We start from the raw sequence: 27,804 nt of genomic DNA on the forward strand, positions 1-27,804 counted from the left end.
TTCAAGACAATTTCATTTCATTATGGACTTTTAGGAACATCAATCTCAGATTAAAGGGATAGTCAGGTCTCTCAGATAGTGATGGCACACAAATAGGAATACATGGAAAAGTTGGCATAATATCGTACAGAAATACATAGCTATATGTTTGACATCTTCAACATTCATGGAATTTTAAAATTAGCCTTTTAAACAGTAATCTCTGACCAAAGCATAAGAACTAGTAAATTAGGACGCTCTTACGACATCACTAGGACTTCCCATGGGAATAAAAGTAGGTACAGGAAACCCAGTACATTAGAGCAGGTAAACCTGATGAGGCCCTCTTCACTCCAACCAAAGTGGTATACTACAAAGCAAGCTAGATACAAGGTTTTATAAAGCTAGCCAGCTACAGTTAGCTTCACATTCCAGGTCAGGCTTCATCCTTACTACGACGGTGGACATTACTTGCCTGCCTGCCACTAACTCCAGCAGGCTTGTAACTGTGCCAAACTCGATTGACACAACGCTGAAACAGCAATCCATGGGAAAGTCAGTGCAACATTTTTTATTTGTGCCGAAATCAAAATGAATGAACGGTTATCTTGCAAATTCTGCAGGATATGGTGTGATATAGAATTTTAGAAGTGTCGTCTTTTTTAAATTGTATTACTTTTCAATGCCGTCTTTGGTGCGCTTATCAATGCACGAGCACCTTTTTCCCCACGCCTATGCTCCTATCTGTGAAACAGCTTGTTGCGTTGTGGCAATAGACATATAACCCATCGAAGGGTTTTGGAACCTCTTACCCTGGCAATTTGACTGTTAAACTCATGGTTACACTAACAATGGCTGCCAGTCTTGACTTGAACCTGAATGGGAACGGCCATCTATGGATTATAAATTATGTCTATGGTTGGTTGAGGTTGTCATTTGCCTTACACAAATTTCTAAATACAATCGCGTGAAAAACGTACAGTTTGGAAAGCAAATGCAGTCAAATTTCATCAGTTGTCTTGCTCAAATAAAGGATGATACCCATCCTCTTGCAAAGGTGGGCATCTGATTTCATTGGTCCTCACCTCGTGGCTTAGACACTTCATTCAGGATAAATTGATTTAGCACTGAGTTATTCATTGCCATAGAAATTGACCAGGCTAAAAGGTGAGTCACTTTCGTATGACCGGTTATCCTGAGTTGACCAAAGTTACCTCAATCAAACCCGGAACATAGTATACCCCTCTGGTCCACGGGAGGGGGAGGGGTCTGTTTGGTGTGAGCAAGGACGGAGGTTTGGTGCGAGGTGAGTCCTACTTCCTGTCTGGGGCAGGAAGCACATTACTCACTGTGGAGTCAGTGGCGACCCCTTCCTGCTACAGCGGCAGTACATCTTGCCTCACAGCACTGAGGTTGTCTGTCTACCAAAGGACAGACCAGGGAGGCAGTGGGTGAGCGGGCATTTCAACATTACTTGACCTTTCACATTATACCGGTATGTTACTAAATAAAGATTTGGATTGGGCTGTAACATCTACAGGGAATCCGTATTGACCGTGTGTAATAACTTTGAATACAAAGCCAACATCTAGTGTACATTGTAAATAGACCAAAATGCCACAAAGACAACAAAAAAATAAAAATAATGTTCGACCTTAAAACAAATGGACTTCAATACACTGTGTAGGAGACACTGTGTAGGACACACATGCAGTGGGAATGTGTCACCGCCAGTGGCGAGCGGGAGGCGTTGTTTAAATTTAGAGAGCAGGTCCCGGGTGATGTTTGCCCAGCCAATGTTCCCCTCTACCCAGTAGAGGAGGGATGGGAAGGGAGCTGGCAGACAGTCTGGGTGTATCCCATACAGTACATTGAAGCCCACTGGAACCTCAGAGGGTAGTGTTTGCACATGTCCCTCAGGGAAGGGGCCCTCTTCCTAGGGACCAGTGAGGCAGGAGGTGAGAACACCATCTCCTCAGAGCGCAATGGATGAAGTATGGTTTATCCTGTTAAGACTAGGGGCAGTATTTCATTTTTGGATAAAAAGACATGCCCGTTTTAAGCGCAATATTTTGTCACGAAAAGATGCTCGACTATGCTTGGAATTGATAGTTTTGGAAAGAAGACACTGACGTTTCCAGAACTGTAAAGATTTTCACTGTGAGTGCCATAGAACAGAATCAGAGAAGAATGCACGCTTCCAGGGAAGGGATTTCAATGAAGAGATATATGACAAAACACCTTGAGGATTGATTCAAACAACGTTTTCCATGTTTCAGTCGATATTATGGAGTTAATTCGGAAAAAAGTTTGACGTTTAGGTGACTGAATTTTCGGTTAGTTTCGGTAGCCAAATGCATAGTAACAAAACGGAACGTTGTGTCCTACACAAGCATCTTTCAGGAAAAACTGGACATCTGCTATGTAACTGAGAGTCTCCTCATTGAAACATCTGAAGTTCTTCAAAGGTAAATTATTTTATTTGATCCCTTTGCTGGTTTTTGTGAATGTTGCGTGCTAAATGCTAACGCTAAATGCTAAGCTAGCTATCACCACTTACACAAATTATTGATTTTCTCTGGTTCTAAAGCATATTTTGAAAATCTGAGACGACAGGATTGTTAAGAAAAGGATAAGCTTGAGGATAGGCATATTTATTTCATTTAATTTGCAATTTTCAGAAATCGCTAATTTTGCGTTATGGTAATGAGCTTGAGGTTGTAGTCACGATCCCGGATCCGGGATGGGGCGGACTAAGAGGTTATAGGGAGGTCGTGTATGTGAAATAGCGAATACTAATCGCTGGTAACAAATCCTCATATGGGGAACAAATTGACAGATCCAATAAAAAAAGGGGGGGGGGAATCTGCTTCCTGGGGAGTTTTGACAAGTCTATATTGTTAGAGTCCTGTCCTCCCTCTCATAGCAGGGACCTTTGTGAGACTCAAGATAGAGTTTAGGAAGGATGCCAAGAGGAGCACAAGTTAGAGCTGAAAAGATAAAAGGGAAAGCTGGTAAGGGTATGTTGCTTTTCCAATACATTCCTATGTCGTTGCTTGGCAATTTAAAGGGTAACTATTTGAGAACATTCAAAATTCAGTGCTCAACTCTACAACAAAAATATAAACGCAACATGTAACAGTGAAACAAAAGATCCCAGAAATGATTCATATGCTCAAAAAGCTTATTTTGCAAAAAATTTGGTGCACAAATTTGTTTAAATCCCTGTTGAGCATTTCTCCTAAATAATCCATCCATCTGACAGGTGTGGCATACCAAGAAGCTGATTAAACGGCATGATCATTACACAGGTGCACCTTGCACTGGGGACAATAAAAGGCCACTCTAAAATGCACAGTTTTGTCACAACACAATGCCACAGATGTCTCAAGTTTTAAAGGAGCGTGCAATTGGCATGCTGATTGCACAAATGTCCACCAGACCACTTGCAGGAGAATTCAATGTTCATTTCTCTACCGTAAGCCACCTACATCGTTTTAGAAAATTTGGCGGTACGTCCAGCCGGCCTCACAGAGCACGTGTATGGCATCGTGTGGGTGAGCGGTTTGCTGATGTCAACATTTTTAACAGAATGCCCCATGGTAGGGTTATGGTATGGGCAGGCATAAGCTATGGACAATGAACACAAAGGCATTTTATTAATGGCAATTTGAATGGACACAGATTCTGTGACGAGATCCTGATGCCTATTGTCGTGCAATTCACCCACCGCCATGACCTTATGTTTCAGCATAATAATGCACGGCCCCATGTCACAAGGATCTGTACACAATTCCTGGAAGATTAAAATGTCCCAGTTCTTCCATGGCTTGCATACTCACCAGACATGTCATCCATTGAGCATGTTTGGAATGCTCTGGATTGACGTGTACAACAGCGTATTTCAGTTCCCGCATATATCCAGCAACGTCGCACAGCCATTGAAGAGTGGGACAACATTTCACAGGCCATAATTAATAGCCTGATCAACTATGCGAAGGAGATGTCGCACTGCATGAGGCAAATGGTGGTCACACCAGATACTGACTGGTTTTCTGATACACGCCCCTGTCTTTTTTTTAAGGTATCGGTGACAACCGGATGCATATCTGTATTCCCAGTCATGTGAAATCCGTAGATTAGGGCCTAATGAGTTAAATAAAATATTTACTGATTTCCTTAAATGAACTGTAACTCAGTAAAAAATCTTTGAAATTGTTGCATGTTGCGTTTATATTTTTGTTCAGTATAATAATAACCCATTAGGGAAGAAGCAGATCAGTAAAATTCCACACAGGAACAATGTGTGACATATTTAGCTGCAAAGCAAATGGATATTTTCGTCTCTCACAAGCTCACTTCCTCTGAGCAGAGTCAACATGTGTTTTCCCCTGGCTATACAGTGTCTGGCCTCTGCGCCATGTCAGAACTTGAGACCTGATCAAAATCAGCCTGGGATAGAAAAACAAGGCAAGACATCCCATCTTCCACTAGACATTTCACCAGAGCCCATGGGTTGAACAGTACAGCAGTATGATGTGTGGAAAACAGAAGGTAAGAAATACAATAATAGCGGCATCAGTATCGTGGTGTATAGACAGGGGTATAGTGAATGCCTAAATGACGATAGTTAGAGCCGAACCCCCCATGGGAAGCCTCTCCTCTTTCTCTCCACCCGCCCAACTTCCATGCCAAGTTGCGAGACGATTATCACAAAGTGACTTCCTCCTACGGGGCCAGAGAAACAACAATGTAAGATGTAGTCACCCTCCTCTCACATCGTATCCATGTCACTATGGCAACACTTCCAGTTCAACCACTTTCCGAAACCCTTCCCAGTAGCCCTCAGTGGGCGGCAAAGGACAGATTGGAGATTGGCATTTAGTAGAACACAGCTAACCTTATCCCTATCCCAGCTATGATTTCACTGTAGACTGCCTTTACTGAGTTACGTGATGTAACAAGTCAGGCTGCCACATCTGTCCAAATAAGAAAACCACTGTCTGGGTCGTTTGACAAACTCATCAATCCTATTTCCAGCCCTGGCCCCTGCATGATAACTCCCATGGGTTTGCTGTAGGGCTGGGCGATATATCTAATTAATTTGATTAATTCTAATTTATGTTTTTGCGTGATATTCCAAATGCTTCATTTAATCCAAACTGCTCGCGTGCGTCAACGAAAGTCTGCGTTAATTTTTTTTTGATGCGCTGCAAGTCCCGCCTCTCCCATCTACTCATTGGTTTTTAGGAGCATATACCCACGTGGGTGATTGAAAGATGAACTGAGGTCCACACTCCAGTCCAGTTGTTGGTGGTAATGCACCTTAAAGTTGGTTGCCAACCACCATATGAATTCCAAAGAGGACTGAAGGAGGAGAAATTACTGGAAACAAACTCGGTTTACCCATGTGTGGATTAATTGTCAGAGTAGAGGACCTTGTGCATTTCAGGTAAAATAACAACCCAACATCAAGGCGGTGGCCCGTTCCTGTAGGTTCATGCTCTACAACATCCGCAGAGTACGACCCTGCCTCACACAGGAAGCGGCGCAGGTCCTAATCCAGGCACTTGTCATCTCCCGTCTGGATTACTGCAACTCGCTGTTGGCTGGGCTCCCTGCCTGTGCCATTAAACCCCTTCAACTCATCCAGAACGCCGCAGCCAGTCTGGTGTTCAACCTTCCCAAGTTCTCTCACGTCACCCCGCTCCTCCATTCTCTCCACTGGCTTCCAGTTGAAGCTCGCATCCGCTACAAGACCATGGTGCTTGCCTACGGAGCTGTGAGGGGAACGGCACCTCAGTACCTCCAGGCTCTGATCAGGCCCTACACCCAAACAAGGGCACTGCGTTCATCCACCTCTGGCCTGCTCGCCTCCCTACCACTGAGGAAGTACAGCTCCCGCTCAGCCCAGTCAAAACTGTTCGCTGCCCTGGCCCCCCAATGGTGGAACAAACTCCCCTCACGACGCCAGGACAGCGGAGTCAATCACCACCTTCCGGAGACACCTGAAACCCCACCTCTTTAAGGAATACCTAGGATAGGATAAGTAATCCCTCTCACCCCCCCCCCCCCTTAAGTTTTAGATGCACTATTGTTAAGTGACTGTCCCACTGGATGTCATAAGGTGAATGCACCAATTTGTAAGTCGCTCTGGATAAGAGCGTCTGCTAAATGACTTAAATGTAAATGTAATGTTATATCCCAGGACAAATTAGCTAGCTAAATTGCCATGAATGTTTCAACCTGTTCCCAAATTAATATAATTGATTCAGAGTTAATTTTGATATTTCAACCTGTGTGTCCTGATCACGTCTGGTGTGGTTCGCCAAATGCTGACTAGACCGCGAAATGGCGGACGCCCAGTCTAGTCGGCATGTAACCATGGGAGTGGTTATCCCAGAGGCGGGAAGGGTGGTGACAAGGTTTAAAATAAGCGCATAGAAACACATTGAGCTTATTTTGGACAGATTTTGGTTAAAGTGAAACCTCTCACTTTGCCTCTTTGTTCCGAGCCCCTCCCCCTACCACTCACAGCAGATGAGAGATCACTTCTTCCTCTCTGACAAATGGTTTCAACTCGTTATTTGCATTTGAAGTTTGGTCCAACAGAATCAGACACCGAAACCGATGGAGACATTTTAGTGTAATAGAGAAGTTAACTTGTTCATGTTTCAACTCAAATTTCGAGCAGAGCAGACACTACTAAAATGGATGTACCCATAAACATTAATTCTGGAAAATGAATGCTCCGTTTATCACGCATTACAGTACCACATATCGCTAGCAGCATTTTGGTCAAATAAAGATTGTTATACGAGCGGTTTAGTCTTTTTATAAATATGCAACAAGCATAAAACTATTATATAAGGAACTGGCAACTCGTTCTCATTCTGAGAAATAAGGTATGAAGCTTGATTTAAACATCTGAACGAAGTGGACAGGCTAGCATGCTGTTCAAACAGTTGGAAACTGAGAACAGGTTGTGTTCATAATCATTTTACTTTTTTGCCTTGTTAGCCAAATTCAGAGCTTGTGAAAATTTCCCTAGATAAACTTGAAATATAAATATTAGCTGGCTACTCACTAGCATGTAGGCTTCTGCTTGAGAGATTGTTTATAAGACCTGTGTTAAATTAATATAATGCCTAAATGGATTGATTGGTCAAATTTAATTTGTCACATACACATGGTTAGCAGATGTTAATGCGAGTGTACATTTACATTTAAGTCATTTAGCAGACGCTCTTATCCAGAGCGACTTACAAATTGGTGCATTCACCTTATGAGTGTAGCGAAATGCTTGTGCTTCTAGTTCCGACAATGCAGTGATAACCAACAAGTAATCTTACTAACAATTCCAAAACTACTGTCTTATACACAGTGTAAGGGGATAAAGAATATGTACATAAGGATATATGAATGAGTGATGGTACAGGGCAGCATACAGCAGATTGTATCGAGTACAGTATATACATATGAGGTGAGTATGTAGACAAAGTAAACAAAGTGGCATAGTTAAAGTGGCTAGTGATACATGTATTACATAAGGATGCAGTCGATGATATAGAGTACAGTATATACGTATACATATGAGATGAATAATGTAGGGTAAGTACCATTATATAAGGTAGCATTGTTTAAAATGGCTAGTGATATATTTACATCATTTCCCATCAATTCCCATTATTAAAGTGGCTGGAGTTGGGTCAGTGTCAATGACAGTGTGTTGGCAGCAGCCACTCAATGTTAGTGGTGGCTGTTTAACAGTCTGATGGCCTTGAGATAGATTTGGATTTGATTTGATTGAGAGATTGTTTATAAGACCGGTGTTAAATTAATATAATGCCTGCTGCATTATTAGTGAATGTGCATTATGCGTGGCTCTGGTTACATGTGTAACAAAAAAATAGCATTTTTATAGACAGACCTGAAAGCCATTTCAGTGAATGCAAAAAAATATAAAAAAGGAGCAGGTACAACTATTTTCATTATGGTTGTAGAAGGCATATATTCAGCCTAGGTAACATTTGACAAACTCTGAATTCATTAGACTATTGGTAACTGTTTTAAATGCAGTGGATTTTACCTTTAAATTGTACAACAAATCTTAGAGAAAACGTTCATAAAAAAAAAACTAGATAAATATCGTGAATTGCCGATATGTTAGAAAAAACTTGAGATATGAGTTTTAGGCCATTTCGCCCAGGCTTAGTTTGTTGACACTGACCCAAGGGTGTGTGTGGCTCTAAAGAACAGTTGCCAAAAATAAATATCTGGCAAACTCAAAAGGAAGCACTACCATTGCAGAATCACTAATATGGAATGGGATCATGACAAAAACATCATAAAATGTTATACACAACACCCTTAAAACCAGACAGGAAATGGATAAGACTGGCCCTTTTTAAAGCTTTTAACAGTGTCAAAGCTGCCGTAGAGATAAAGATCACAGACATGTATTCATTGGTACAGTACAAGCTGCAATATTACAAAGTCCAAGTATGTAAGTTGAATACATTGCCAACAATAATCAACTCAATAATATATCATTTCAGTGACCCAGGAAGCCCTAATATTGACTATGTTGGTTGACTAAGGCTGAGAAAATGAGAAAGGACCAAGCTAACTAAGCCAATGGACAGGAGAGAATGGTTTTTTCGCCTTTCCTTTTGTTCAAGCCAAGATCAGATATACAAAGTAAGCTTAATCGCCATTGAAAAGTTGTCTCATCTCAGATAAGGCTTTATAGTCCCCATGCAGTATTTTTGATGTCGTCACTGTCTAAAACATCCCTGTAATTCATGTAAATAAATATATGTTTTTGATCATTTATTACCCAGAGCCTGCTTTTGTTATTAAAATGCTCAGTCTGATCGTGTAGGCATGTTGATACAAATGTAAATATATTTGCATACACAGCCCTGATTGGCAGATAGCAGAGGTCTTAAACTAAAAGAGCATTATCAGAATTTTCACAATTTCAGTGTTATTTCGACCGTAGTGTGGAAACAAAAAAACAAGCAAATCACATTTTTACTGCACTGCCCCTACCCACCTAAGGTCATGAGGTCTCCAGTATGGAGGTGACCTGCATTGACAAGGCTGTGTGATTGGGATCATGGTGCTAGCCTGGTGGAATGTGGCCGCTAAGAAGCCCTTTTCCACCTTCCCATATTTGCTCGATCTTATCTATATCATCTAAGCTCATCAGTAAAGTAATATGGAGGGGGGAGAGCGAGGTCAGCCAATATGCCTCACCAACACTGCTTCACTAGTGTAACAAAGCGTCAATGATCTTATCACACTGCCACACGTGATCAAACTCCTTTTTTCAACCAAGATGACATCTTGATGACAGTATCTGAAACACCTGTGAAACTGCAAAGTACTGTTTATAAAAATGATTAACTGCCTGAAATGCTAATAAGGCTATGCCTATAAAAATGTTTTACCTGGGTCATTTGTAGAGAATAGACTATTCTGAATCGTATGTTTGTTGGGCAATAAGGCCTGCATTTGATTTATATCATAAAGTTGCAGCAACAAACAAATATGCAGGAATAAAGCACCATGAACTACGTTGTGTGCAAGGTGAACAACAGTAATCACGATCCAAAATGTGTTTGTAAATGGTAAACAAGTCACAATGGCATTCAAATGGGACATTAGCACAATAGAGAATAGTCATTGTTATGCAGTCCTTCCGCTAGAAGGTAGTAACCATAAATCATTGGATAATTAACAGCAAATGATGATGCAGAATGTTTAGTTAAACCCATCACAAACAAGCAATGGGCTTTAGAGCATCTTCTCAACATGGGCTATGAATCGCATGTCAGTATTGTCCAGGAATAGCCTGATTTTTTTTCTTCTCCAATCTATATTAACATTCTAGAATATCTTCACAAACAACAAATGCAGAATAGTACATCAAATCAATTGACCAAAAGATGTAGGTGTGTGTGTATTGGTCCTGAGTTAAAGAGTAATGGCAAACAGATTTATAGGGTAAGGCAGTGCAGTTTCAAATGAAGATCCATCCGTATTATTGGCTGAGCTTGCTTGGACAACCGCCTCACACTACATCCATCACCTGTCTGCGAACTCCAAAAGCTGAAAATCATGGTGGAGCAGCTGGCCAGAGACCCAGGCCCATTGGAGAGTCTGCAGAGGAACCCAAAGCACTAAACTGAGGGGACTTGCTCAGCAGCCTGCGTTGTGTTATTACCTTAATTAAAGCCTTTTCAAAAGGCACGCTAACGCAGCAGCTGGATGCATGGTACTGATTTGCCCCCCAGCAGCAGTAAGGTAGGTGACGCAAACAGACCCTGGTTTATAGGTGTGTGACAGTAATGCAGTCTAGGGGAAGAAGGCAGTCGTTTTGAGAAATGGTTGAAAAGATCTTGGTCCATTTTAATAGGGTCATGTCAATGGCCTCAGATAGCAAACAGAGAGCAATGACACTATAAAAACAACTTGTAAGGGTGGATGGTAGGCCCTCCTACTTGCCAAGGATGGATCGAGCTGTCTGGCGTCGGTGAACGATGCAGGAAACAGAAGATCCAGTGCATGGTTTATGTTTTAAGGCTCTTGGAGTAGGTGCAGGTATTTAAAAAATGCAAAACTCATCCAACAAGATGCTGGACAAGGCTCAAAGTAAAGTAATGAAAATGATAGACTATAGACATCTGAAATATAAAGACTGAAGATCAGCCTGACAAGCCCCGAGGGCTCAGAACTCTTACGAACTCCTGCAGAGACAGTCGGCAGTTTTGAACACCCATGATGCTCTACACCAAAGCATTTATACCCTCCAGTCACTGGCAGAGACCAGGTGAAAGGAAACACTTAGCAAAGTAAACTATTCTACATAAGAGAGTTTAGATACATTCACTCAACCTGTACGATGCAGACATGTACATACAGAATACTTAAAAGATCTGGACTAGAGCAGAAACTCTTTGCCCCAAATTGGTAATGAGTGTCCCTTAATGAGCAGACCATGGTGACCGGTGCACCTGGCGTCAACGCCCCTCCACACGCTGCAAGACAGATCTCAAACATTTAAGTACTGCTTTCGACTGGCAAAGACTGGCTTTAGACTAGCAGCATAACTTTATCTGGATTTACTTCATGTCTTCTGTAATTTGTATTCAATGTTTAGAAAATATTTAGAATAGATCAAACAGGTGACACGCTCAAACAAAATGATTATGCAATTATATTGACGTGTACACTGTGGAAACGGACTAGCATTCAGAGTTAGCTTACTCACAACTCATTTGTTGTTAAGGACTAAGTAAGATTTTACACAAAATAGTCATCCAGATATCTATATTTTTGGAGATGTAGATAACCCCAATTCTACAACGACAGCACATTCAAGTTTACCTTCAAAGCCCGTCCAACTTGGTGAACTTGACCCGCTGTGAGTATAGACAAACATCAGTTCTTGGCTATTGACTGAGAATTCAGAATGTTCCCCTAAAATCATCTACTTGTGTTGGCCCTGAAGACTTATGAAATAATAGTCTAGCATTAATGCCAAGTCCTTTGACACTCAGAAGTCTAGGGAACAGCCAGACATGAGCATGGGAAATTTCTCAATCCTATCCCTGACACTGTTCAGCAGTCTCAAACATACTGAAACCAAGATGCTTTCTAATCTCGAATGAAAATAATACTGGATGGCAATGTATAGATGTCTTTCACTGGACCTCAAAGCACTTTACATTGCATGGCACTTTTGGATAATTTAGGGCCAGCATGCTCACCACAAGTGAGCCATGTGAAATGATGAGCACGCTCTTAATGGTCAGATATACAGTAGAACAGCAGCAGCGGGCATATGTCAGAGCTACCCCGAATGAATCAAATCCGACAATACATCAGTGACTTCATGAGAACATTGGACTGCTGTTGCTCTGTATTTTAATTTTTTAATTTTTTAAAGAAGTAGGGATGAACAGCGAGATTTTACCGCCCACTCCCTTATCGCGGGAAAAATAACAGCGAGAAACCGGTAAATTACAATACACTTCTATGAACAGCATGATGTGAAATGGAACTGTTGAATTATGAGATGTTTAAATCTGGTTTCTCCACAGCCTTCTCTCTGCATGATCAATCAACGCTTGGGGTGGGGACAGACAGCGCATCTATGGAGAGCAGTCCACAATGCATGTACCATCTTTTCATGGTAACTTTTTTCCTTGTGACAGGTACACATACTTTTGCTGCAGCATAGACTATGCAACAGTAGGCTAATATAAGGAGTGACTGTGCATCTAATTTAAAACATCACCATCTGGCTTACAGGGGTCACCTTACTTTAACTGTAAGGAATATATATATATACAGTACCAATCAAAAGATGACACCTGCTCATTCAAGTTGTTTATTTTTATTATTTTCAGCATTGTAGAATAATAGAAGACATCAACACTATGAAATAACACACATGGAATCATGTAGTAACCAAAAGTGTTAAATACATTGATTTACTATATAATACTCTCAACCATCTTCATGAAGAATGCTTTTCCAACAGTCTTGAAGGAGTTCCCACATAAGAGCACTAGTTAGATGCTTTTCCTTCACCGTGCGGTCCAACTCATCCCAAACAATCTCAATTTGGTTGAAGCCAGGTCATCTGATGCAGCACTCCATCACTCTCCTTCATGGTGAAATAGCCCTTACACAGCCTGGAGGTGTGTTTTGGGTCATTGTCCTGTTGAAAAACAAATGATAATCTCACTAAGCACAAACCAGATGGGATGGCGTATCGCTGTGGTAGCCATGCTGGTTAAGTGTGCCTTGAATTCTAAATAAATAACCAACAGTGTCACCAGCAGAGCACCCCCACACCATCACACCTCCATGCTTCACAGTGGGAACCACACCTGCAGAGATCATCCTTTCACCTGTTCTGAATCTCACAAAGACCGTGGTTGGAACCAAATATCACAAATTTGGACTCATCAGACCAAAAGGACAGATTTCCACCAGTCTAATGTCCATTGCTGGTGTTACTTGGCCCAAGCAAGTATATTCTTATTGGTGTCCTTTAGTTGTGGTTTCTTTGTAGCAATTCGACCATGAAGGCCTGATTCACACAGTCTCCTCTGAACAGTTGATGTTGAGATGTGTCTGTTACTTGAATTCTGTGAAGCATTTATTTGGGCTGCAATCTGAGGTGCAGTTAACTAATGAATTTATCCTCTATAGCAGAGGTAACTTTGCATCTTCCTTTCCTGTGGTGGTCCTCATGAGATCCAGTTTCATCATAGCGCTTGATGGTTTTTGTGATCGCACTTGAAGAAACATTCAAAGTTCTTGAAATGTTCAAGATTGATTGAACTTCACGTATTAAGGTAATGATGGACTGTCATTTTCCTTTGCTTATTTGAGCTGTTCTTGACATAATAAGGACTTGGTCTTTTAACAAATAGGGCTATCTTCTGTATACCACCCCTACCTTGTCACAACACAATTGGCTCAAATGCATTAAGGAAAGAAATTCCACAAATGAACATTTAATTGAAATTCATTCCAGGTGATTACCTCATGAAGCTGGTTGAGAGAATGCCAAGACTTTGCAAAGCTGTCATCAAGGCAAAGGGTGGCTACTTTGAGGAACCTAAAATATTTTGATTTGGTTAACACGTTTTGATTTCTACATGATTCCATGTGTGTTATTTCATAGTTTTGATGTCTTCACTATTAGAGAAAATAGTAAAAAAATAAACACCCTTCAATGGAGTAGGTGTCCACACTTTTGACTGGGACTGTATATATTTGCAGCTGCAGAGTTTTAAAAAACAGCTATCCCTCAAATATCATTGCTTTAAATCAGTGCATACTTGAGCACACTGTCACTCCCACTCCATAAATTCCATTCAAACTGCATCCAAAATATATAAATATTATATATATAGTCCTAGCCTACCTCTTTCAGGTAATACCTAAATACAGGGCTTTGCTTCATTGAATGTAAGGACTGATGGGTTATGCATAAGCTTCTAACTTTTAGCCTCTTGCTCAACACAGACCTGCGCTCTGCTGGCCTTTCCATAATAATAAAAACAAAAAATAAAATAAAAAACACTTGCACTTGGAATCCTAGTTACAGCTACACTAGAAAAGCTGGATGTATTTATTTATTTTTATGTTTGTGCATTTCTTATACTAAGACTATTCGAAAAGAGATGCAAGCTCTTGTTTGCTGAAAGTTAAATACAGCAGCCAATAGAACGCGGTAGGCTATAGCAGTTATTTACTCAGACAACCATTCAATCTTCTTGAAGAGCAGTGGGGGGAAAAGCTGCTTGTATCTTATTTTAGTCCTATATTATTCAAGCATGTCATTACAATGATGAAAATAAAATAATTTAACTGTTGAAAGAGAGAAAGAAATGAAGCCAAAAACATGCCGTGCAACTTTAGGGGAAACATTATGAAAGGTAGCCTATATAGGCCTATGAGTCCGACGACTAATTGTAAAATGTTTAAATGGGCTACATTTCTGAAATTAAAATTGAATTCGCTAGCCTACAATTGTAACTTTGTAGGCCCACATGTACTGCAACAGCATTGCATGTTCTCTCACAGCTTCATGGTTTGAAGGTGCATAATACAATACTGTAACACAATCCACACTCAAAAAGAGTAGTCTACTGGAGCTTGATACCCAAGACAAAAAATCTAAATCTAAGGGCTTGTATGTTTCCTGTCGTGCGCAATGTGCGATAGCCTAAATAAAAAGGTAAAATATATAAGCTACGTATTGGATGACGGCACTATTTTTTCGGCTTCTCTAGGCTTGGGCTCATAAAATATGCGTAATGTACGGCTCATCGGGCTCAGGTAGCATCAGACTTGAATTTTCATGCCGATCAAATCAAGACATTTTTAGAATGACACGTTCGGGTTACCTGGGAGAAAAGGGATTTATATCTCGGGGGTGGAACATTTGTAAAATACCAAGAAAATATTCAGCCCTACCCTAAATAAGTAAATAACAGCAGATCATTAGAGGGGGCAGGTAAATCTTACTATTCTGCAAACTGTAAAAAGGTTCTGGAAAGAGGTGGTTCTATGAGGAAAAATATAAAGAGATGTGTAATAACAGTTCATCTCTATGATTATACCCTGGCATGACAATCTAATCCGGACCGTCTTGAACCCAACTACAAAAAAAGCTTAAATCCCTTTGATCCTATTTTGTGAAGCTCGACCTAACAAACATTTGACTCAAAAATCCGCTTAAGGGCCTGCAATCTAGGAATCTCCACAATCACAAGACACTGGCTAGCAACAATGACCGGCTGAAACTGCAGGTCTCTGATTTGTCTAAACATTTGGTGGTCCCATGAAGGTGCCAGAAAACCAGAAGTGACAGCAGCAATAAAAGCTTTTCATTTTTGATTTATGTTCAATGACTTTACAGAAAAGTGTGTGTTGAGTGGTGCACTTGTAGGGCAGGTTTAATGGAGAACAAATCAGAGAGGTGGCCTCAGTGCCGTGCTGACTGGAGGACGTATCTGTCTCAGTCTGGAAGTTTGGGGTTGGGCAGCAGCCTACCGCCACACAATTGGAGTTTCTCATTCGGAGAGGAGAGACAAGGCAGCCGTCGCACTCCAATTGCCTCTCACAACCCTCACGACGCTCTGGCTCAAACCGAGGGCGACATGCTTTGTTCTGTGAGGGAGGAGGAATAATGTGAGGTGCTGGGCATGGTGATCAGAATCAAGGTGACATGCGAGAAGAGGAAATGTAACCTCCAGGATGCATCTTGTGGCCATATCAAAGAGTTCAGATTTGACAAAAGTGTCAGAGGAAAAACAGTTGATGACTGAGTTACATCTTAACTATATTTAGTGCATATCGAGACTGAGTGGCCCAATGCAAATTCTTGATGAAAATAGTACAAAGTTTGAGAAACGTAATGTGCAAATATACTTGCTTCATAGACCAACAACTTAATCTGCTAATAAACTTTGAAAACCACTTAAAACTATAAAATACATTTCAGAATATACATGAAAAGCCAGCTCTGGTTAAGACATCAGCCTGGAGCGGACGGGGGAGATTTACGGTGGAACAGCCACCAACTCCAAGGCAATAAATTAACCTCTGTGGCCGTTCTTGGTTTCTCTATGACCAACTTGGGCTTTCCAAATAGATTTCCGAGATTTTTCCCCAGAGTGAAGCCTAAGCCGGCCCTTGAAATTGCAGACCATTCTTCAGCTCATTCCTGGAACGTGAGCCAGAGCAAAGACATCAGTGGTCCATGACAGAGGTGAGCGTCTGGCTGGCGTGTCCAGACTAGTCACATTCAGCCTCAGGTAAACTTTACTTCAATATACAGAGGTGTATTAACTGAGTTGTCTGCAATATCACAATGTATACAGAAGAAAAATAGAAATGCAACATGTAAAGAGTTGGTCCCATGTTTCATGAGCTGAAACATCCCAGAAATTTTCCATACACACAAAAGCTTATTTCTCTCAATTTGGGAACAAATTTGTTTACATCCCTGTTAGTGAGCATTTCTCCTTTACCAAAATAATCCATCCACCTGACAGGTGTGGCATATTAAGATGCTGATTTAACACCATGATCAATCATTACACACAAGGTGTTGTGCTGAGGGACAATAAAAGACCACTAAAATGCGCAGTTGTGTCACAACGCCACAGATATTTCAAGTGTCGAGGGCAATTGGCATGCTGACTACAGTAATGTCCACCAGAGCCAGATCATTTAAATGTTCACTTCTCTACCATAAGCCACCTCAAATCATTTTAGAGAATTTGGCAGTATGTTCAACTGTCCTTACAACCGCAGACCACATGCACAAATGACAAATTTCTGCACAAACTGTCAGAAACAGTCTCAAGGAAGCACATCTGCATGCTCGTCGTCTTTTAAGTAGGGTCTTGACCTGACTGCAGTTTAGCATCGGAACAGACTTCAGTGGGCAAATGTTCACCTTCGATGGCCACTGGCACGCTGGAGAAGTGTGCTCTTTACGGATGAATCCCGGTTTCAACTGTACCAGGCAGATAGTATAGCGTCGTGTGGGTGAGTGGTTTGCTGATGTCAACGTTATGAACACAGTCCACCATGGTTGCAGTGGGGTTATGGTATGGGCAAGCATAAGCTACGGACAACGAACACAATTGCATTTTATTAAATGGCAATTTGAATGAACAGATCCTGAGGCCCATTGTCGTGCCATTCACCCACCGATCCCTCATGTTTCAGCACGTTTCGGTCCCATGTCGCAAGGATCTGTACACAATTCCCGGAAGCTGAAAATGTTCCAGTTCTTCCGTGGCCTGCATACTCAGAAATGTCACCCATTGAGCATGTTTGGGATTCTCTGGATCTAAGTGTACAACAGCGTATTTCAGTTCCCGCCAATATCCAGCAACTTCGCACAGCCATTGAAGAGGAGTGGGACAACATTCCACAGGCCATAATTAATAGCCTGATCAACTATGTGAAGGAGATGTCGCGCTGCATGAGGCAAATGGTGGTGAAACCAGATACTGACTGGTTCTGATCCACGCCCCTACCTTTTTTACAGATGCATATCTGTATTCCCAGTCATGTGAAATCCATAGATTAGGACCTAATGAATTTATTTCAATTGAATGATTTCCTAATATGAACTGTAATACAGTCAAATCTTTGAAATTGTTGCATTTATAATTTGCTCAGATGTCATGTTTATTATTGTGGACAAGCAATTAAGAATTTGATAACGACAATCTGGGTAAAATGTAAGTATGGTAGTCTTGGCACTCTGGTTACTGTTAAAGATTAGTTTACCGGTCACAAACACAGACATAGGAACCATAGCTTGGTGTTAACAGACAACCATCAGGAAGCTAACATAAGTAGTGTGCCGATGGTGAGGGCCAGACATGTGACAACCATCTAACCAGCCTGCAGATTCCTGGATCCACATGTAGGCTGGGAAGATGCCTGCTCACACAGCCAGCAGACGTTCTGAGGATTCCAGCAACAATGAGCTGACTGGTGCCAGCCCAATGTTTCAGATGAACTAAAGGCTGGATGGACATCAACACCAGGCTGACGGTGAGAGAACTTAACACAAATAAAATACCATTTTACCAATGAATCATGTAACAATGCCTCCCCACCAAAAAATATAAATAAATAAAATCGACAGCTGCACAGAATAAAAGGGACATTTATTTTAGACCGCCACATTCTCCCACCCAAACATTCAAAAGGAGCGTATATAAAATCAAAGTATGGCAGTTGTCAAGAGTTAACTCCATGTAAACAAAAGTCAAAAGCATTTAAAGAGGTTATCATAACCGTCTACAGAAAAAAAGTGCAGGGCATTTGAGGTGCACCAACTGTTTTGGTTTTGCTGTTCATTTGCCTCTGATGTCTGGAGGAAAAGCTTTGGTTTCTTTCTAGAGCATAATTTCCCAACAGCATGTGTAGTTTCTAACAAGCTTGTATTGTTCCCTCATAATGGAACAATCATTGGGTTTGGAAATGCTCAAGTGTATAACAAAGATCCTCTCCCATCGTCTGGACAGTGGGGTGGCCCATCAAGTCATTCACACAGTCAGGAAGGGATGCTCCAATGGGAGGAAAATAAATAGTAATTAAGGTGTTTTCCCTCAAATCATCTCTGGTCCCTCAACACTTCCATATTATAATAAACCCCTACCACATGCACCCCTACCCACTCAACCAAGAACAAGCATGCTCTTTCAAGTACCATAGGCATTATGCGTGACAAAGGTGTGAGCAATCATTTAGCACTTACTGAGTGCGTTCCCTCCATTTACAACTTGAAGACGGTTCCAAAAACAGTTGACCATTTGAAATGCCATGGCATGCTGAGATGCTGCCTTTGGCGGTCATTCAACTTCTGAAAAAATGTTTACAATCCAATAGCAATTAAAAGTTAATTATCACCATGGCCTCGACATTTCATTTACCAAAAACAAAAATCAATGGCTGTGGCCTATTGAGGCGGTTTACAAATGCAGCTTTAGGCTTTTAGCACAAGTAATTACTTCTCCATAGACACAGGGCCTTCACGCTTTCTACGTTTCAAAAGAAGTCACTGTAGGGCTATGTGACAAATTCAGATGTCTTCAGCCTGAGAGGACGGATGCGACCGCCTGACTCCCTTTCTCACCTATCAATTAGTGCTTCCACCTCTCACTCTCATACCTTGCTCTACCCTCCCCAATCGACTCTCATCTGGCCAAGGGTGGGATGGTGGCGTGAGAGACAGATCAAATATTTCCTTCAGCAGAAAAAAATGGCTTCCACCGAAAGGACAATGTTAAGACTGACAACAGTTTATTTATGAGAACATGTCTATTTCTCGGAAGCTAGATCAGGGATGATCAGTGCATGATGGATTTAGCTACAAACCCATGTTGCTCCAACCATATCATTTGAAAAGGAGATCTCTTTGTTCCAACAGGACCTCTGAGGCTGGGCTGAAATTGATTTCAGAGTCCTATGTTGACTGGTCTCCAGAACCACCAGTCACTGATCAACACCTATGGAGGTTGTAATATGGCCTATATACACACACTATGTTTATGTAGACCTTAGAGTATACTCAAATTGGCCCATATGTTCATTGTATTCTATAAAACAGTCTATTTTTACATCCATGTGTTTGACATTTCATGTAAGCATCACAAAACTGAGCCCGTTGGCAACACTGCACTTGGCCTGCCTTTGTTAGCGAGATCAGCCCTAGTGGGATGGGGGGCGTAAGGAGATCCGGAACAGGGAAAAAACCCAATTCAAGACCTCATGACGTGGCCAGCCATCATTGTTCAAACCGTTTTGGAAAATAAAACATGGGTCCACAGAGCCCGTCGCAAACCTCAACAATTATAAGAAGTGAATCACTGAGAAACAGCTCAGCTTGACAACACACTCATGGGTGGAAGTTCAAGCCCTTGTCGCCAGATAGAGACAAGAAGTGCTGACACGAGAGGAAAAACATTAAGGCTGTCCAGGCGCACTGAGCCAACGTTGGGATCAGTTGAACCCAGCCGGGCTATGGACTAGAACATCGAACACATCACCAGCACAGTGCAGCAGGCAAGGACACCCTCACAGTTTTCTATTCTCAGATAGGAGGGGATGTGGAGTGTCTCATCAAATTTGGAGCTGAGCAGACACCATAGGGGTGGGAGTGGTGCTCAGGCTGAGGCCTGTTGAATCATTACCTTTTGGGTAATATTGCAATGGGAGGTATCAAATGATGGTCTAGGAACCTCCAAGGGCATAAGTTCAGACCTCATAATGACAATTTTACACACTGAAATTCATTTTGCAAAACATTTCTCAATTACCAATAACCAGTGGTGTAAAGTACTTAAGTAAAAATACTTGAAATAACTATTTATCTTGGAGGTACCGGTACTTTACTATTTATATTTGACTACTTTTACTTCACTACATTCCAAAAGAAAATGTACTTTTCATTCAATACTTTTTCCCCTGACAGCCAAAAGTACTCAGGGACAGGAAAAGGACAGGAAAATAGTCCAATTCACACACTTATCAAGAAAACATGCTTGGTCATATTTACTGCCTCGGATCTGGCGGACTCACTAAACACAAATGCTTTGTTTGTAAATTATTTTGGAGTGTGTCCCTGGCTGTCCGTCTGGTTTGCTTAATCATTTTACTTTTGATACTCAAGTATATTTAAAACCAAATACTTTTGGAGTTTTAATCAAGTAATATTTTACTGGGTGACTCACTTCTGTCATTTTCTATTATGGTACCTTTACTTTTACTCAAGTATGACAATTGGGTACTTACTCCACCACTGCCAATAACTCAAGGCAACGGACAATGCTACTCTTATTTTCTTAATAGGATGATGCAGTTTATTGCTCACTTGTAGCTTGTTGGGTTTAAAATTGCTGGGATTCAATATCAATATTACCTTTAAATTCGAATGTATGTTAGGCATTGTAATCATATGGATGAGTACGCAGAGCAGAATTTATGATAGACAGAAATTCTGCAAACCCGACAGAGCTTTGTCGACACCTGCAATGGAAAACTACAGCCTCTTCAGGCATAACGCACCCCGACTCAACCAGCTATACACATCGTTTACGAATACTTCCTCATCATATAACATGAGGAACTATGAGCGGTTCCATTTACTGGCAGACATTTTAACTCTGACCCCTACAAATGGACCATTTTAAAAACGGTCTTTTGAGCACTTAACGACCAGCACTGTGAAAATGTCTCTGGGGTTTAATTTCAGCAGAAGTGCTAGATCAGCTGCGCTATCGTTTACGGTTTCCTCCAGCGCTCCCCCAAAAGGTAATCTGACAGAAGAGAAAAAAGCAGTGTCCCTGGTGAATTATGAATCTCACCTCCCGCCATGCACCAATGGGTAGGTTATTTTTGGACTCCCTCCTCCTCATAAAATAGTACATTCCATGAATTTAAACATGAGACAGTAAAGTGGCAGTCATCTCTGTCATCTGTCGAGTGACAAAAAGCCATTGATTTTTGTCCAGAATGGCCGTTTAGTGGATGGTCTATGTTGGGCACTTGTGGATCACCACCAAACCTACGTTCCTGGATTCATTAATGGTATATAGGAGTTTTCAGCCAATGCTTTGAAACTTCATCCCCAGGACTTGACATAACACTTTGCTCTTGCTGGTAATTTGTGATCAAGCATAGACTTTGTGATGGCCAAGTTGAACATTTGGATAGAAATGTCAAATGCCCTTGAAAAGGTCAAGAGCAGTGAGCGGTTCCCAACCCATTTCCATTCCGGGAACTATCAAATAACCAGCAGAAGTTATGACCACCATTCTTGGAGGTGCTGAATTTAACAAAATATCTTAGCGGTCAAATTAAGACTCCATTTTATCAGTGAATGTAATAGTGCTGACCCAATTTAGTCTGGTCATTTGTTTGTTCGATAGGCTGTTAGTCGACCGAGAATTTAGTCGAGCAGTTAACAAAAAACAAAAAAAGTTATGGCAAGTCTTGATTCATGCCTGTTTGAGTGGCCTGGTCCATTGCGGAGGCCACGGGGATGGCACTCCAGCAGTACATCTACCGTTCATTTCAATAATTCAGAATCTACAATGTTAGTCTGTTTACCGTAATTTCTGTTAAGGCGTCCAATATATTATTATTACAGTCTTTTACAGTTCTCATTGTGCATTCTGCAAACAACATGTCCACTCTGACAATCTAGGCTACACTTGTGAGAAACAAGTTTGTGTATTTCATTCCATTTACAAGTTGTCAATTTATGAATGGTCTTTTGTTTGTAGCGCTCCAGTCAATGTTGAGTAAGGACGCGCACGTGATTACACATAGAAGTAGAACTAGGCTACCTGGTCTGCGCGCAAACGTAGGCTTATAAAATGTGCCCATTTGGGGATCTGATAGTATTTCTGATTGTCGTAACAGCACAAACTCAAACTGCAAGCAAACGTCTGTTTTTCCATCCATTGAGAATAATAATTCAGTGGTTCTTTCTGTAAAAGTTTTGTCGTACTGCAACACAGCTTGCGGGCTGCCGCAAAATTCTTTGGCACGTTATTTAGGTGTCAGCCATTGTTGCCAGTAATGCTAGTTAGTGCAAGTTTGACCACCAAAGGGCATCTTTGAGAAGCATTTGACTGTTTTTAATATTGGTTGTATGAGAGAATTTAAAATAAAATAAAAATTGTAACATAGTATAAGGGTTTGATTGTAAGAAATGTAGCTTAATTCATTTGATTAATATTATAGTGTTCCTATTCCAAGAAAACTTCAAAACAAAACCCTCAGGGATTCTGAATTATTGGAATTAACGGTAGATTTACTGCTGGAGTGCCATCCCCGTGGCCTCCGCAATGGACCAGGCCACTCAAACAGGCATGAATCAAGACTTGCCATAACTTTTTGTTTTTTTGTTAACTGCTCGACTAACTGCGCAACTCAATATTAAGAAGGTGTTCATAATATTTTATACACAGTGTATACAATATTAAGAAGGTGTTCTTAATAATTTATACACAGTGTATACTCAACTTGTGTCTGGAGGGAGGAAAGAAACGTTTTTAAAAATGTGTGAATCACATATAGTACCCCCGCGGACCACAGGTTTAAATCCACTGGTATAGAGAGGAAGTCGGAGATCGACTACTTTTAACCTGGTTTATACATGGGAAGAAAATGTACAGAAAAGTGAGAAGGCTCTAATATTTGCCAGGCCAATGTAAAAATGCTAGTGATGGTAGCACCAGAGCTTTGGGACACACAATCCCTGAACTTGACTTGCCTTTCTACCCTGCCTGGCTAGAAGAGTCGCCCAGTATACAGATGCTGAGCTGTGCCATCACACATTCACAGGAAGCAAATGTTTAAATTCACAGATCTCAGAAAGTGATTTTTTCCCCCAGAGACTGAGCTTTAACGGCAAAAAATAGATTTTGGCCCAAGTCGATGCCAGCGTCTGGGTCAGCCTCAATAGAATTGTTTTATTTTATTTATTTTGCTCTTAATTTCCTGTCCGTCACGTTTCTTCCTCCCAGAGCAGTCTTTGCCCCGAATAGACCCTACCCTCACAGAGCTCTTCCAAAGGCTACTAGCTCGGCCGGCCAACTAGGCTATCTGATTACAGAACATGACGTCTCTGAAGTGGAGGAACATCTCAGAACAAGCTTATGGGTGTTGAAAAAAGGAGTTTGACTTGACTTTGAAACATATGCCAAAACTGCAAAACATCCAGAGTTACAGCAATGGAAAACCACAGCTGTGAGAAACCGCACCCATCCCTGTTCTCTGCAGTGCTTGGGATAATTTCAGGATTAGTATCGCTTCCCATCACAATGGGACAACCATGCATCCACCTGAGCCTGGGGCTGCAGAGTGGAGTGGTGGTAGAGGGAGGTTACGGGTTCAGACGGTGGGTGGGATGCTGCATCCTCTTAGTCTGGATAAGGTATCTTCTGGCAGCCGCTCCAGTAATAATACCATTCACTTCCAAGACATAAAGCTGAGAGATGGCATCAACCCCTGTTTGTTTAAGACATTCTCCTCAGTGCAGCGGCTCAGTGCCAAACTCCAGAGACTGGGGCCCCTTCTTCCCATCCCAAGGATATAGAGATATTATGGTTCAATCAGGTCCCAGTTAGCAGTGCTTCTTTTCCAGATAATAGGCAATGGAGGACTCCTAATGAGTGCAAACACTTTTCTGTTGCTGTGGTGAAGGGAAAGGGAATCATTTAGAAATAAATGAAGGAAGGCTGGGGAAATTAAACCAAATACAAGCGCAAACAATAGAGCAAATGATCCCATAATATAGAGGTAAAATGATAGTCTCACTTCCACTGCACAGTCAGAGCGTTAAAAGGGATAAAGGATGAAGTTCCTGCATGTAGACTTACTGCATGTAATATATAGTACATGTAAACTGACGGAGGTAAAAGGGAGATAGAGATTTAGAAACATAGCCATAAGTCACATCCATACACATTTCAGAAGGTAATTCATTATGAGCCGAAGTGAATTATGAATGGCATCAAATATAGGCAGAAGGTAGTACTTCACAAAAGCCCTTAGTCTGCTAAACAAAATAATGCAATGGAATACTGTAGTACTTACAGTGAATACAAGAACACTACACTGCAGACATTTCTTTTGCATTGCAATGGGTCCAAAAAAGCAATTCAGTGGAATGTAGTGGACAACATTGCAGCAAGGTGGGTGTTAGGACATCGCAATGAAGGAACTTGAATGTTGACCTGCCATTTACCGTAAATATATTTTGGTGCCGAGCTGCTTTTTTGGTATGGTGCACTATGAGTATGCCGAAAGAGTGAAGGCATAGCAAGACTAATCACAAAGGTTACTTCAGGACACAGTGCAGGTCGACAAGCAAATCAAACCCTACTTGCCTCAAGGTCATTGACGCAACTTGTTTAATGCTACGATTTCTTCTTTTTTTGATGGCATCATTACTCTAAGGAAAATATACATCTTTATTTTGCTGTAAAAGTGCAATAAGAACAGATGGACAGAGAAAGAGGGAGAAAGCAGGTTTGATGAGTTCCATGTGGAAACGATATGATTGAAGCAGCAACTTGAGGCCTTGATGCCTGCCACATCCTTTGATTCAAAACAGAAAAACACACACACACACACACAAACACACACACACACACACACACTTCTGTGATTTGCCTTGCCAGTGGACAAAAAAGGGGGAAACATTAACTAGCCATGACAACAAAAGCAGCCAAGGCACGGCCCTTGTGTCCCTCTCCTTTACAACTCCCTGCGGTAAAACACAGATGAGAGCAGAGAGCCAAAGCAGTACACACCTGCAGCTACGTACCTCTCAGACACTGGGTTGGGGGAGAGGACAAGGCTGGGGGAGCAAAAGAGAAAGCTAGAGTACACGTAAGAGCATAGGTAGTGTACAAGGAGCTGGTACAATGCATTGAAGGTGTAAATGTTGAGGGAACTATCACGGTTGTTTGGCATCGGTCTGCCATAACACAAACCGTATATAGAGATTGCCAGGGAATGTGCAGAGCACTGAGGGGTGGGGAAGGGGCTAGTGCCCGCTGTGGGGAGGGATGAATTAAGAGGAAATAGTGAGATGAGGGGACATGAGTCCTGTATTAGGGAGGGAGGGAAGGAGAAAGGGAAGGCGACAATAAGACAAGCCTGCATGCTCCTCCTCAAACTAGCCTCCAACATATTTTAGATTCCGATAATTCTTTGACTCTCGCGCCCCCCCTTCACTCGGAACCAAATACGTAAGGGACTTAAAATGAAATATTTGCTGTGGTTTAAGTGGTGGACCGCTCAAAGCTAAAATGTCCCATTTAGAAGACAGGGAGCAAGGTTTCTTAGTTGAGGACATTCACAACATTTCAGAGGAAATGCTACAACTAAATAAACATGGTGAGACAGGACTTACTGAGGTGAAGGCCAAGAGCTCTTCTTCAGTCAGCTTATGGATTGGGTTGTTTTTCTGGAAATCAGTGCTGCAAGACAGAGACATGACACACGGATGAACATGAAGTTATAAATCAGATACAAGCCCGTCTCTGCCTTCCCCGTATTGAGTACAGTGTTCTCCCGTACATTGATGTTCCAACGTGATTCATTTTCCTATGTATTGATTTATTAACAGTCAAGTGCTACTGTTCATTTCGTTGACGACCCATCAGTGCATTGGCCATTAGACAGAATTGCCTGTGCTATGATAGAATGGGCTTTCATTGTCCCAGAGTCTGAGAACATTCATCTACAGGTAACTGCCAAAATAAAGGAATACAAAGTATATTGAAAGCAGGTGCTTCCACACAGGTGTGGTTCCTGAGTTAATTAAGCAATTAACACCCCATTATGCTTAGGGTCATGTATAAAAATGCCCAATTGCCAATTATTTTGGCTACCATGGCTGGAAGAAGAGATCTCAAAGTTAAGGGTGTGTGTGTGTGTGTGTGTGTGTGTGTGTGTGTGTGTGTGTGTGTGTGTGTGTGTGTGTGTGTGTGTGTGTGTGTGTGTGTGTGTGTGTGTGTGTGTGTGTGTGTGTGTGTGTGTGTGTGTGTGTGTGTGTCACCAGTTCTTAACCCAAATGAACACTGATGAGAGATTCTGGAGCGGTGCCTGATACAGCGTTTTCCACCACCATCAACAAAACACCAAATGAGGGAATTACTAGTGGAAGAATGGTGTTACATCCCTCCAATAGAGTTCCAGACAAGAATTTATGCCAAGGCTCATTGAGGCTGTTTTGGCGGCCCATGGTGATCCAACGTCCAAATACGGCACTATATTGGGGTTTCCTTTATTTTGGCAGTTACATGTAGATCACTGCACCGTCTGATGGGCGATTGGTTTCAGAATTAATTGCGTTTGTTCTTTTTGATTAACAGTTCAGAGTGGTTTTGCAATCCCTCAGCCATGTGCCTGCCTAGCCAATCAGCATCAGGCAGGTGGACAATACTCCCATGGGCACAACACACTGTGACCTAGACAAGGCAGAGGGCCAGAGAGTGGTTTACTCTCCTTCATTTTACTGATCTGAAAACACTAAAATGAAAGCAATGTGGAGAATGGCTACGAATAATTAGTTTTCACTTGTCAAGCAGCCATTTTAGACTACTGAGATACACCCGTAAAAGGTAGAAAACCAAAGCCTGAATGGAAACTTCTGTGGCCAGCTACAAAACCAGAGCAGGTTTTGGCAGGTGGGAAGCAGTCAAGTTGGGGGTGTTAGGGGAGTCTGTTTTCCAGACCAGAGAGGATTTTGATTTCAGGAAAATTAGATTCAATAATAAGCAGCACTCCTTTACAAATTGTGTTTATTATTTTCCCACTTAAACATAGTTGAGCATAGTCTGCCAGGTGAGAGCTGTCCATCTGTGTGTGTGTGTGTGTGGAGTGACCTGTGGAAAAGCCACAGAGTTCGCAGGGTTCTCTTGGAACCCTTCAATAGTACTAAATGAATCCGGTCACTTAAAGGAATTTTTTATATGATAAATCACGAACCACGCCAAACCAGCTAAAAATATTTACATATTTCATTCCTTTTGAACAGCTGTTATGGTTTCCTCTTCCACATTCGATTTAACCAAAGAAATCAAGCAATTTCACCTATTTAGTCCTTTGGATGACTGAACTTTTTTGATTACACTTACAATTTCTGACAATGTAATGGTGCTGCACCAAGTTCTATGAGAACAGTTTGTTTATTAAAAAAGGTATATTTACTCCCCAGTTATGAAGGACAGATCTGTAACG

The 27,804-nt window shown here is 41.5% G+C and overlaps 1 protein-coding gene across 2 annotated transcripts in view; it reads right to left on the reverse strand.

Moving 5' to 3' along the window:
* ttc27 (tetratricopeptide repeat domain 27) overlaps positions 1-27,804 on the reverse strand; it is a 131,473-nt gene that overhangs the window by 42,979 nt on the left and 60,690 nt on the right. For both annotated transcript variants that reach the window (XM_046358712.1, XM_046358711.1), the window contains one exon: positions 25,973-26,039. In XM_046358712.1, coding sequence (XP_046214668.1) covers positions 25,973-26,039 — 67 coding nt within the window. The remainder of the gene's footprint in view (positions 1-25,972; positions 26,040-27,804) is intronic.

The sequence above is a fragment of the Oncorhynchus gorbuscha genome, linkage group LG08 (genome assembly GCF_021184085.1).
Source record: "Oncorhynchus gorbuscha isolate QuinsamMale2020 ecotype Even-year linkage group LG08, OgorEven_v1.0, whole genome shotgun sequence".
In the NCBI taxonomy this organism is placed as follows: domain Eukaryota; kingdom Metazoa; phylum Chordata; class Actinopteri; order Salmoniformes; family Salmonidae; genus Oncorhynchus; species Oncorhynchus gorbuscha.